At 61.1% G+C, this 11,587-nt stretch overlaps 1 protein-coding gene across 4 annotated transcripts in view; it reads right to left on the bottom strand.

The window, feature by feature from the left end:
• Positions 1 to 9,131, bottom strand: part of FMNL1 (formin like 1) — a 13,732-nt gene extending 4,601 nt beyond the window's left edge. For 2 of the 4 annotated variants that reach the window (XM_045299816.1, XM_045299817.1), the window contains exons 1-15: positions 9,019 to 9,131; positions 7,612 to 7,725; positions 6,599 to 6,672; positions 6,276 to 6,359; positions 5,800 to 5,937; positions 5,576 to 5,593; positions 4,448 to 4,556; positions 3,845 to 3,921; positions 3,538 to 3,631; positions 2,806 to 2,880; positions 2,476 to 2,586; positions 1,523 to 1,672; positions 1,047 to 1,148; positions 656 to 914; positions 121 to 420 (exon numbers count right to left, since the gene is read on the bottom strand). In XM_045299816.1, coding sequence (XP_045155751.1) covers positions 121 to 420; positions 656 to 914; positions 1,047 to 1,148; positions 1,523 to 1,672; positions 2,476 to 2,586; positions 2,806 to 2,880; positions 3,538 to 3,631; positions 3,845 to 3,921; positions 4,448 to 4,556; positions 5,576 to 5,593; positions 5,800 to 5,937; positions 6,276 to 6,359; positions 6,599 to 6,672; positions 7,612 to 7,725; positions 9,019 to 9,096 — 1,783 coding nt within the window. In that variant the 5' untranslated portion in view covers positions 9,097 to 9,131. The remainder of the gene's footprint in view (positions 1 to 120; positions 421 to 655; positions 915 to 1,046; positions 1,149 to 1,522; positions 1,673 to 2,475; positions 2,587 to 2,805; positions 2,881 to 3,537; positions 3,632 to 3,844; positions 3,922 to 4,447; positions 4,557 to 5,575; positions 5,594 to 5,799; positions 5,938 to 6,275; positions 6,360 to 6,598; positions 6,673 to 7,611; positions 7,726 to 9,018) is intronic. The other 2 variants (XM_045299818.1, XM_045299819.1) reach the window with 1 other exon arrangement.
• Positions 9,132 to 11,587: the final 2,456 nt, after the last annotated feature.

The following is an 11,587-nucleotide window of genomic DNA, read 5'->3' as shown; positions in this document are numbered from 1 at the left end:
AACCTGGGCCCAGCAAAATCTGAAGGGGCAGCCAAGAGGCATTAGGAGGCCCCAGACCTACCTACCGAGGACACTGACTCCGCGCCCCTCCCCACCCCTGGGCCCCAGCCGTCCTCTCACCTGCGCCCATCTCCGGACCCGGCACTCCAGGGACGTCAGAGGGGCCTCCCGGAGGTGGTGGGGGCGGCGGCGGCACAGGCCCGTCAGTGCCCGGGGGCGGCGGCGGAGGCGGCGGCGGGGGCGGGGGCGGCACGTCACCAGGCAGCGGTGGTGCGGGCGGAAGGTCCTGGCTGCCAGGGAGGGGCGGGGCTGCTGGGGGCGCTGAAGGCAGTGCTTCCTGTGTGGGGGCGTATCCTGGAAGTGGGGGCGCTGGTGGGGGGACTGCTCCGAGAGCTGGCTCTGCTGCAGGTGGATCTGAGCCTGATGAGGGGATGGGAGGGAGCGCGTCCGTTTTTTGACCTAGGTGGTCGGTCCCTCGGCCGCCGCCCGGGCCCGCCGCGCGCATGCGCACTGGGCCCTTTCTCACACCTGAGCGGCGCCCACACGCCCAGCTTCTGGCTCCCACCCTCAGCGCCGGAGGTGCTTCCAGCCCTTCCACCCCCACCCCGACCCGCTCCCGCTAGCCCCGACCCCGGAGCCTAAAGCTGCTGCGCACCTGGGTGGGGGTAGTTGATGGGCACGCTCGGAGTCGGGGGCTCCGGGCTGCCAGGAGTTCCCAAGGCGACCGGGAGGATCTCAATGGCCACCGCCTCCCCCGGTCCCCGCAGGATGCGGATTAACCCCTTCTCCTCCAGCTCCTCCACCTTCAGCTCCAGGGCCGAGGGATGCGCTGCCACCGAGGTGGGAGGAGGCCCCTTCTCCGGCTCCGAGGGTCTTCCGGGGGCATCCATGGAGGTGGACTCGCTGTAGCGCTCCTGTAAGCCCCGGAGGAAGGGTCATTGCCCACCTGCAAGCCCCCGGATCCAGGTCTCCATCCACCTCCGGGCCGGAGGGGGTTGCTGGCCTGGCAACCACACCGGGGCCCCAGCCCACGGCCCCAGACTCACGCGCAGGGTCTCCAGCTCCTTGCGGGCCTGGGTTAGCTGCTTTTCCAGCTCGGCGATCTTGGCCATGGATTCGTTCTCCGCGTCCCGGAGCCTCTCTGTCAGCTATGGTACCGGCACATTTGGTGAGTTCCCACCCGCGGGCGGCTGCTGGGCACTGGCGCTGCCAGCGATTGGGCGGCCCCAGGCATGTCTGCCTGGAGGCCGGGGGAGGCTCCTGGATGGTACTCACCAGGGATGGTGGGTGTCCCAAGCCTGCCACTTGAACCCAAGTACCCAGCCATCCACAAGCCCCGAGGGTCTGCCCTCTGGAGAAGGGGTGGCCTGCCTTCCTCACAGGTTCAGCCCCGGAGAAGCTCAATGAACACCCACTCACTTCAGGGTGTGGGGCCTGGCGGAGACCCCTGAGGAAGGCACCCCTACCCCCACCCCAGCCAATGCCAGGGCTGGTGCAGGCCCCTCCCTCCGGCCGCTCTCACCGTGGCCACCTGCTCCTGCAGCTCATCCAGGTGCTCCATTAGAGCGTTCTTAGTTTCCGTGTCCTCCAGCAGCGAGCCCACGTCAAACACATTGTCCAGGTAGGCCTGAATCTGCACTTGCAGCTTGTCACTCTCCGTGAGCCTCAGCCTCTGTCCCCAGACACCACAAGTGGGGTGAGGACTGGGGATGGGGGTGGTCCTTTCAGTTACCCCCAACCCCACAAGGCCCCACCTGAGGAAGGGGTCTGCGCCCTAGTTTGCTTTGTCCCTTGATTTATTTAGTAGTAGTATTTTTATCGAGGGCTGCTGCACACTCAGCGAAGGTACTGCTTCGAGTTTTCATAGATCTACAGATCGATCACACAACCATACCCGCAACCTCTAAGACCAAGCCATGCCATCCCCGCCCCCCAGGAAACCCATTCCCATCTGCCGTCCATCCCGTTCCCCCTCGCCTGTGGGCCTGTCAGGTCGATGGAAACATTCACCATATGGCCTGTCCAGCCCGGCTTCTTTCACTTCGCACAGTGGTTTATTTCCAGACTCTTCCCTGCCAGCACGTCCCTCCCTGGCCGAGTGACATCCCACTTTCTGCTATGCCACCCTGGTCCCTTTGTACTTTTGGTCACCTGCCTTTCAAAAACCCAGTCCTCAAGCCTGGACCCCTCCAGGAAGCCCCCAGAGACACTGAGGGAGAAGCAACAGCATCTCTGCTGTGGTTTTCCCTGGGTCCAGAAGCACCAAGCCCCCTGCACACCTTCCCCAGGGCAGCGCTCTCCTCTCCTCGGGGAGCCGGCCCAGCAAGGCGATGATCTGGGTCCCTTGCAGTCTGGCATCACTGCACGTCCCTTCTCCCCTTCCCCCACTGTGATGCGGAGGCATGATCCCAAGGGCTGCCTGATCCCAAGGCTCATGCTAACCACTGAGCCATGCTCCACCCCAGGTGAGCTCACCTCCAAGTAGAGATCCAGACCCAGGTGGGTGAACTCATATTGCAGGAAGACACGGAAGTTCATGTTCTCTACCGAGTGGACCACGATGTTGATGAATTGCATGCAGGCCACCTGGGGGTGAGGGGCAGGGGTCATGAGCAGGTATAGGATCTTCAGGTGGGGCGGGGGGTGTGGTGCTCAGTGCCTCCCATCTCCCTGTTTATACCAAGCTTCCCTCCCTCTCCACATCTCCTATTCCATGAGCCCAGCACCCTGCTTCTCCAGCGGATCACCTGCCCACCTGCTCAGTGGCCCTGCCCAAGCTTAAGCCTGTTGGGCTCCTGAACTCACCAGGAAATCAATGCTGCTGTCCTCATGCCGGAAATAGTCCATCAGCTTCTCAAAGCGGTGCTGCTCCCCGCACACCTGGGGGAAGGGGGGTGGCCGTCACAGAGCCCTGGCAGCCTCCCCCCAGAGGCTCACCTGGCCTCCCAGCCTACTCCACTCCCATTTCCACTGGGCAGGATCTGGGGGGAGCCCCTGCATTCAGTGACCCCTTGTCCCCAACACCTTGACTATTAGGGGCAGGCCTGGGAAACTGGCCTTTGTGCCACCATTCAGCAGGGCCAGCCAGACCTGGACCCTTCCTCTGGTCCTCAGGTGGAGGGGAGGGATTAGTTCCACCAAAACAAACAACAAATCTATGCAGATTGTATGCAAATACATCCCACCCACCCCTACCCACCAACTGCTGGTACAGCTCTCTATGTGGCAGCTGCCACCATCACCCCAGGAGCTCTGTGACCTCTCTCTGAAGCTGGCCAGCTGCCTGCCCAAATACTGACACCAAGCCCAAGTGCCTCACCAGCATGGGACTTAATGGCCAAGGCAAGTGGACCCTACAGAACCACACCCCAGAACCTGCCTCACCATATCCTCTCCACCTCTCTCCAGAACTTCTTCTTCCCAAGCCATCCTCACCCTGTGCTCTCTACATGCCTGTCAGTGTCCCTAGGTACCTCCAACAAGGCCAAGGTTACAAGCCCCCCACTGGGGCAAGTACATGTTTGGGCATGTGGGTACCTCCTTGAAGTGGTCAAAGGCCGCCAGGATGATGTCATGTCCCCCTCGCACCAGGCACACGGCCGCCAGCAGCTCCAGCACCAGCGCCTTGGTTCTGTGGAGAGAAGGATGGGCTGTCCCCTGAGAACAGGCAGGCTCTGCAGCCATGGTGGACACAGGGCAGGGGGGCTGATGGTGAGCTCCTCGGTCAGGGGCAGGGGCCGGGCTTGGGGGAGACTAGAGAAGCTCATGGTCTGGGCAGATGTCCTGAGAATCAGGGGACAGAGTGGGCAAGGGAGCTAAACAGGAATGGGGAGGGCAGCCTCACCGGGGGTTCTTGTTGTTAAGGCTCAGAGCAATCTCATTGACACAGGCAGGGTGGTTCATGACGAGGCTGAAGCCGGACTGGAGATAGAGGAGAAGTCAGTCCCTCCAGGACTGCTATTTCCCTCTGCCCAGCACCCATAGAACAGCCCGTGCCAGGTCCCGCTGGCCTTTAATTGCCCACAAGCGTAGACGGTTCTTTATCTCCAACCACAACCACACCCTCTTCTGCTTCAGCCAAAGCCTGCTTTAAAAAAACCCAGCATCTTGGACACAGTGCGTCTTCACAGGCTAAGGGGAGGAGATTGCACCTCACCACTCCCCCGAACTACACACCCAGCCCTGCTGGAGGGGGGTGACTCAGGTCACTGTGTGAGGCACTGTCACACACGCGGCCATAACTGGAGGCATGGCTTCAAGACATGTCAAGCTCAAGACACCGAGGCAAAGGCCCAGGCTATTAGGGGTCCCAAGTGGGCAGCAGGGCGGGGAGCCGTGAGTCCAAGGGCCTAAGCAGCCTGGGCAGTTCCTAGTGAGCTCCAGCCAGGCTGCTCCCCATGCCCGCCTCCCTCGGTCCCTCAGCCCTCCCCTCACTCCCCCCCCCAACCTGGTAGTTCATGATGGCACGCAAGCACATGATGCAGACATGAACGTCATCCTTCTGACTGACAATTCGAGAATTCCGCAGTGCCTTCCTGCTGTGGGCTGGCGTCAGTCTGTGGGGGTGAGCGGAGAGAGGCCTGAGCCCCCATTTCCTATTACCCCATCACTTGGTGCCTCTGGAACCTTAGGCGGCTATCTCCCACCCACCCAACAAAAGAGGCCTGCTGTGCCATCCCCAGGCCTGGAGCCAGGAGAGGTGGGAGGGGGTGTGTAACACGGGCATTGAGAGAGGTTGCCTGGGGAGAGAAAAGACAGCCATCGCTTGGAAACCACTAGGTGGCACTCAGGCCACCTGGGTGAATCTTCCATCTTGAGAGGCAAAGTCTGAATTCACAGGACATTGGTTCGAATCCAGCTCTGTCACTTAGTGGATGAGTTTCTTCAGCTTCCTGTGCCTCAGTTTCCTCGTTTGTGAATAGGAATGGTAATAATCATACCTTCCTGACTGGGTTTTTGAGGACTATAAAGCGAGTAAAGACCTTACATAGAACAGGCACAAAGCAAGTGCCTCCTGTCTGCCGTGCCTTGCCCCTCTCCCCCACTGCCTGCAAAGACTACACATCTGTTCAGACGCATGCCAGTCTCACCTCTTCTGGGAAGCCTTCCTGGTGCCCCAGTCAGTGGTCACCTCCCTCCTCGGGGTCCCAGTCACACCTCTGCCACAGCCTGTCACCCTGCACTGTGGCCCATTAGACGGTGGGTCCCCTCTCACAGGCTAATCTGACTCCTGAGGACCTGCCACGCTGCCTGATACACCCCACTGCCATCGAGTCTATCCCTACTCAGCGACCCTGTGGATGTCAGTCTTTACAGGCAACCTCATCTTTCTCCCGTGGGGCAGCTGGTGGGCTTGAACTGCCAACGTTGAGAGGCCACATAGTTAATGCTAAAAAAAACGTTTGCTGAATGAATAAGTAAACACAATGATGAAGGTTAGGAGCTTAATGTGAAGTGGGTCCCCATGACCCAAAGTCACCGTGCAGGACTGGAGCAGCTGATCCCTGACATCCCAGCTGCCCACCCCCATCCCAGGGGTCAGCCAGGCATGCACATCCCCCAGGGGGCTACATACCGGGGAGAAGGGGGGCATCTGAAGGCCACGTGGGAGAAAACAGAGGGAGTTAGATGGGTACAGGCCGGCTCCATTAGCCCAGAAACCCCCTCCTCCTTCCAGACCCAGCCAGACCCCATGCCCTCTGTGCCATTCAATAGCTTCTTCATATGCCTGGGACCTGAGGCATGTGTGCAGGGCTATGGGGATGCATCCCCCATGTCCCCATTGGGTTGCACACGTACTTGATAGTCATGTGGCGACTTTTGGGCTGAGGTGGGCCCGCCAAGGGAGACCCTTTGCTGAGATCCTCCACTGACTGCTCCAGGGGCTTACTCTTCTCCGGGCTGGGGGACCCATTGTCTGTGTTCTCCATGTCATACCTGCAGGGGAGGGGGCAGTGGGGCCACTTGGGAGAGGGGTGGAGGGAACCAGGGAAGAGAGACCAGGCTTGAGAAGTCGCTGGGGGGTGGGGGTGGAGGCCATGTCCTGGGAAGTTGGGTGAGCATGATGGAGTGGGGGGGTCGGTGGACCAAAGAGGGAGTCGAGAGGATGTTGTCCAGGTCCCAGGGGGCCCCCAACCATGGTCTTCCCTGGCCAAGGCAGGCCTTCAGGGATGGGGTTGTTTAGAGCCACGCACTGGGCACCAGGTGGACTGGGGGAGCCAGCAAGACAAGAGAAGCAGGGGCTGTGAGGCTAGGAGCGGCCGGGGAGCACTTACGTGAGGGAGCACTGAGCAAACGCCAGGTAATCCAGCAGCACATCCAGGCCTCGGTTCTCCTCGCTGAGGAACTCCCGCACCCACCTGCAAGCGCAGCACTCCCTGAGTCAGTCCCCCTGGCAGACTGGGCAGGCCATGGGCCCCCTCCCCCAAGGAGACAGCGCCAGCCCAGGCTCAGAGGTCCAGGCTGCTAGGGGCTCCTAGGGGCATGTCTGAGAGGAGGGGAAGCCATCCAAGCCCACCTGCAGGGAGCCCACAAGCACAGCCCTGTGCAGAGGGCACCGGCGGGGCTGCTGTATGGGGGACAAGAGCCCCTCACTCACCCAATGTGATTGGTCCTCAGGGAGATCTCTAGCTCCCGCAGCACCTGTGTGGACTCCTGGACTCGCCTCTTAAACTGGGGGTCCAAACAGAGCAGCCTGAGGTGTGGAGTCAGGGCTTCTTCCCACAGCCCACTGAGCCCCAGACGGCAGCCCAGAGGGCAGCCCAGCTGGCAGCATAGACCACCCCCCCCATCTGCACACACTGCCTTTCCCACAAGCAGCCTCCCCCACTTGCTCCACACACCTGCTCCAAGCCAGAAATCCCAGGCTACCTACTCCCCTGTGCACAAACATATGCATGCATGCCACCTGGTCATGCTTGGACACGTAATACATATACATGCACACACACACCCATGCTTAGATACACAAAGTACACAGACACATACACACTCCTACTCAGATGTCCACACAGATATACATACACACACTCATTCTCAGACACACCCACACACATGCATACTTGGATACACACACGCTCAGACACACAGGTGCACAAAGGCACTACCCATTTCCATACACACATACACAGGGTACACCTCACGTCCATGCAGGACATCCTGAGCACACACACACAGGTACATTCCTATACGAGCACCCCAGGTATACACCCACAGGGCACACATGCGTCCAAACACAGGCTATTCCCCCACACCCATACACAGACATCCTGCGTACACACACACGTAGCTGGAGTGCACGCCCACAGAGGATACACATGGCACTCCCAGGGTCCACACATCTACACATGGGCATTGTGTACATGTTCACATTCAGACACAAACACAAAAGGACACACAAGGTGTCGCCACATGCACACACCAGGGCCCGACAGTGTGCCCTTGGACACACACGCAGGATGCTCAGAAGAGCGTGTCAGCGTGCCTGTCCAAGCACGCACCATCTCTTCTAGCTGCACACCCTCACACACGTCCCCCACAAACCCACAGGAGAGCGGTACACGTGCTTGCAGTCACTCCAGCTGCCGACAGAGGAAAGGGGGAGACATATACCCCCAAGTTGGGCATCCAGTCAGTTGCCACCTTCCGGCTGACCCCGCCTGTGTCCAGGTAGCTCTTCAGCTTCTGGATGTAGGCCACAGGGGGGTTTTTGACTTGAAACCGCTCCTGGAGGGAAGAAAGGAGGTGCACAGGTCGGCCAGACCCCCACCCTCATCCCGTGTCCCTTCCCAGCTCTAATCAGGACCCCAGGCTGCCTTACTCTGCCAGCAGTCAGGCCCCCAGGCCTGGCCCAGCCTTCCCTCCCCACTGTGGCCTAGTCCAGCTCTGGAGGGGACATGGGGAGGGTCAGTTCTGCCAAGGACACCAGACACACCCCACCCCTACACGGTGGCACCCTCCTAACCTCCTGCTCTCCTGGAGCCCCAACCCCCAACACCCTGTCCTGACCCCAGGGGGCAGGAAGGAAAAGTGCCCTAGACAGGCCTGTCTGGGGGTAGGGTGGGGGGGGTGGATCACTACCCACACACAGCACCCGAGGCCAGCCTTCTCAGCCACCCTGCTCACCTGGGATGCTGGCTTGGAAGGACCTGTGTGTGTGCTCACTTGAATTCAATCAAGAAATTCCTGGCTCCCCCATCTCCTCCCCCCACCCACCTACCCCCAGCTCAGGCAGCCTCTCAAAGAGGCAGAGACCAAGCTGAGGCTCTGAACCCCAGGGGTCCTGTCTGAAATGCCAAGCCCACTTGAGCTCCATGGTTCTTCCCACACCCCACCCTTACCCCACACCCCCTTCAGGCCAGCTCACCCCACCCCATCCATTACAAGAGGGCAGTGAAGCCCAGCCCTGGCTCCCAGGGGAGGTTCCCTGCTCCCCCAACTCCCCACCCCCAGCTTCCACTACTAAGAACTTCAAGGCCACTCCCTGATTCTCTCCCTCAACCCCCCCCTCCCAGCACTGGGGGAAGGGTTCCCCCCACTGCCACAGACTGCAGCTGTAGGGGCAGGAGCTAGGAGTGAGCCAGGAAAGGGGGAGTGGGGAGGAGCATCAGGTCCTGGACCACTCCCCCAGGAACTGGTTGACCCCAGGGCTGCCAAAGTTCCTATGGGGCCCCAGGTAGGAGGGCAGGGCTTCCTGCCATGGGGCCAAGTGAAGCTATCCGTCCCTGGAGGGAAGGCCAAGGAAGCTGTTCCAGAGAGCTCACCTGAATGGTGCCGGCATGGCCCCTGCACACGGCTTGGTGCCCTGGCAGCCCAGCAGAGACAGCCCCAGACCCGCTTCTGCCCCCCAGGCTCTCTGGGGGTCCCCCATGCCCCAGAGAGGGGGACCCCAGGGTCCTTCAGGTGCCCCAGCACGCTCCCAGGTGCAATGCTGGCCTCTGAGCAGAGTCTTGGCCCCCTGGACAGAGCGGCAGTGTGCCCCCACCCCAAGGTCCCCAGGAAGGGCGTGGGGACACCCACCTGGTCACAGATGAGCTCCCACTTCTTCTCATTGTCATACTGGCTCAACAGCTGCACCTTGTCCGGCGGCAAGTTCATGCAGTTCTGGGAGGGGGACAAGCACAGAGCCCTGAGCCTGGGGACAATCCAGCCCCCAGGTGGGCTCTCACACAGAAGGGGGTCCCCTCAGCCTGGAGTACTCTTTGTCCTGCTCCCCAAGCCTGCGAAGAATGGGGAAAGCACACGGGCTGCTAAAGGGCCCAACAAAGCCATCTTGGAAGAAGTCTGGCCTGGCCTGAGTGCTCCTTAGAGGCAAGGATGGCAAGACTCGGTCTTACATACTTTGGGCATGTTCTCCGCAGAGATCAACCCCCCGGGGAAGGGCATCAGGCTTGGTATAGCAGCGGTGCAATGAGAGAGGAAGGCTCTGAAGGCCCTTGACACCGTGGCGGCAACAGTAGGCCCCAACGAGGGCACAACTGTGAGGATGGCGCAGGGCTGGGCAGTGCTTGGTACTGTGGTGCAGAGGTCGCTGTGGGTCGGAACCAACGCGGTGGCTCCTAACAAGAACACCCCCCAGCCCGACCTCCATCCCTGTGACAGCATCCTCTGGGATGTAGTGGCAGCTCTGAGTGAGGGTGCCGAGCCTAGCTTACTGGGACCACAGGCACCTCTGCCCCAGCTCTGCCCCCTGGGACACACAGGTCTCACCTCCTCCCACGTGTGAGAAGATAATAGCGGGTCAACCCCGGCCAGGCCCATGTGCAGCCAGGTGTGGACATGGCCCATGGGGTGGGGGGGGGCACCAGGGCAGAGAGCCTCACAGACACCAGGAGAGGGCCCTCTGCCCCCGCTCAGCCTGCAGAGGGAGGGGCGAGACACGGCTGGGGGATGGGAGTTCCAAGAAAGTGCAGCAAGGTACAGGGGAGGGGAATTTTGGAGAGTAACCACCCAGTCACGGGCGCTCCCAGCCTGCATGCTGGGCCTAGGGTGTTGTGACCCAGGCTGGGACTTCCCTCAGCAGCTAAGAAAGGTCAGCACAGACTGCCAGGTTTCCCCTCCTCTGGCCTGCTCTGACAGCATGCAATATGTCAGTCACACTCCCCCCACAGGGCAGGTGTCGGGATCAGCCAGGTGTCACCAGCCTGAGAGAACCCCTGGACCCCCGAGATGGAGCCTCTCCCTGGATGTCCAGAAGGCAAAGGCCCCATGAGCCCTGGTGACTCGCTGGGCTTCGATTCGCAAGGTTGGTGGTTCGAAGCCACCAGCCACTCCCAGGGTTGCTACTCTCATTGACAGTTGCAGTTTGAGAAGCACACAGGGGCAGTTCGGGACACACTCCTGGTACAACCTGTCCCCTAGGGTCGTTATGAGTTGGCATCCACGCGACAGCAGTGAGTTTGGTTGGTTAAGGGTTTTCTTGTTGGTTTGTTTTCATTTTTGCTGCCACGTCAGACCCCAGAGTTGATTCTTGCCCTCAAGGAGCAAGCCAGGGTCTCCACGGAGGCCGTGGGAACCCCAGGGAGGGTCCCCACCAGGAGCCACTGTGGAAGTTCCTGTTACGGGCTGGGGTGGCTCAGACAACACACCTCCAGTCGCCGCAGGACCTGAGAGGGGGCCACACTCCCTGTGACGACTCAGACAGCTTCCTCTCGGAGCGGCTGGGTCTAGTCCCGGGTCCCTGGCCAGGCCGCACCCCAGAAATCACTGCGGTGGGTCGCCCAGACAACAGGAAGCAGGGTGCTCTTGGCTCCCATTGCTTAAGCTTTCTAGCTGGGGGCCCCACTCGAGAGAAGAAACTGTCCCTGCCCGGGGCTGGCTGACACTGGGGATACGTCAGTGATCTCCCCCATTGCAAAACTGAGTGAGCTGGCAGTGAGGAAACCGGAGCTGCCTCCTTGGGCACCCTCCCCTCCCCCTTCAGCAACCGGCCAGCTCTCCAGCCACTGCTGAAGACCAGGGAGGGGCTGCCCAGGAAGGGTCTGAGGGCTGTGGGAGGATCACACTCTGTCCCCACAAGAGGCCTCCCTGGGGCTACTGTCTCTCTCCCCCGTTCTTCCTGGCACACAGCCGTGCCGTGCCCATGGGGACAGGGCCAAGGCTGGGAGCAAGGTCTGGAGGCGGCAGCGGGGTCGGGGGAGGCAGGCGGGAAAGAAGGCAGGCAGGGCTGACAAAAGTGGAGGGAGAACCGGAGCCAGGAGCCAGCACAGGGAAGGAGAGGAGGGCAGGGGATGGGGGCTGAGCCTCCGCGGCTGAGTCTGCGGGGGCAGTTCCTCCCCAACACGGGTCTCTCTGGAGCCTCCACCCACCCTAGCCATCTGACTCCTGGAGTGGCCCCTGCACCCCAGAAAGCACTGCCCCGGCTCCGGGACCAAGCCCACCTCCACCACCTCTCTCAGCCCTTCACAGCTCCATGGCCCCGCTCCCCGACACCAGACACCACTGCCACCAGGCTCAGTGGTCCTGACTCCCACTCTAGGGGTGAGGCAGGAGGAAGTCTGGAGGGCCAAGCGGACTGCTGGGCCCGTGATGGAGAGGAGGGTGGTTTGAGCCCAGGAGGCAGTGCACTGGGAGACACACACACACACAC

Source organism: Echinops telfairi, unplaced genomic scaffold (genome assembly GCF_000313985.2).
Source record: "Echinops telfairi isolate 266 unplaced genomic scaffold, ASM31398v2 ScPeMD7_7458;HRSCAF=8496, whole genome shotgun sequence".
NCBI classification, from domain to species: domain Eukaryota; kingdom Metazoa; phylum Chordata; class Mammalia; order Afrosoricida; family Tenrecidae; genus Echinops; species Echinops telfairi.
The sequence above is the reverse complement of the archived record's forward strand: the minus strand, read 5'-3'. Positions and strand labels throughout refer to the sequence as shown.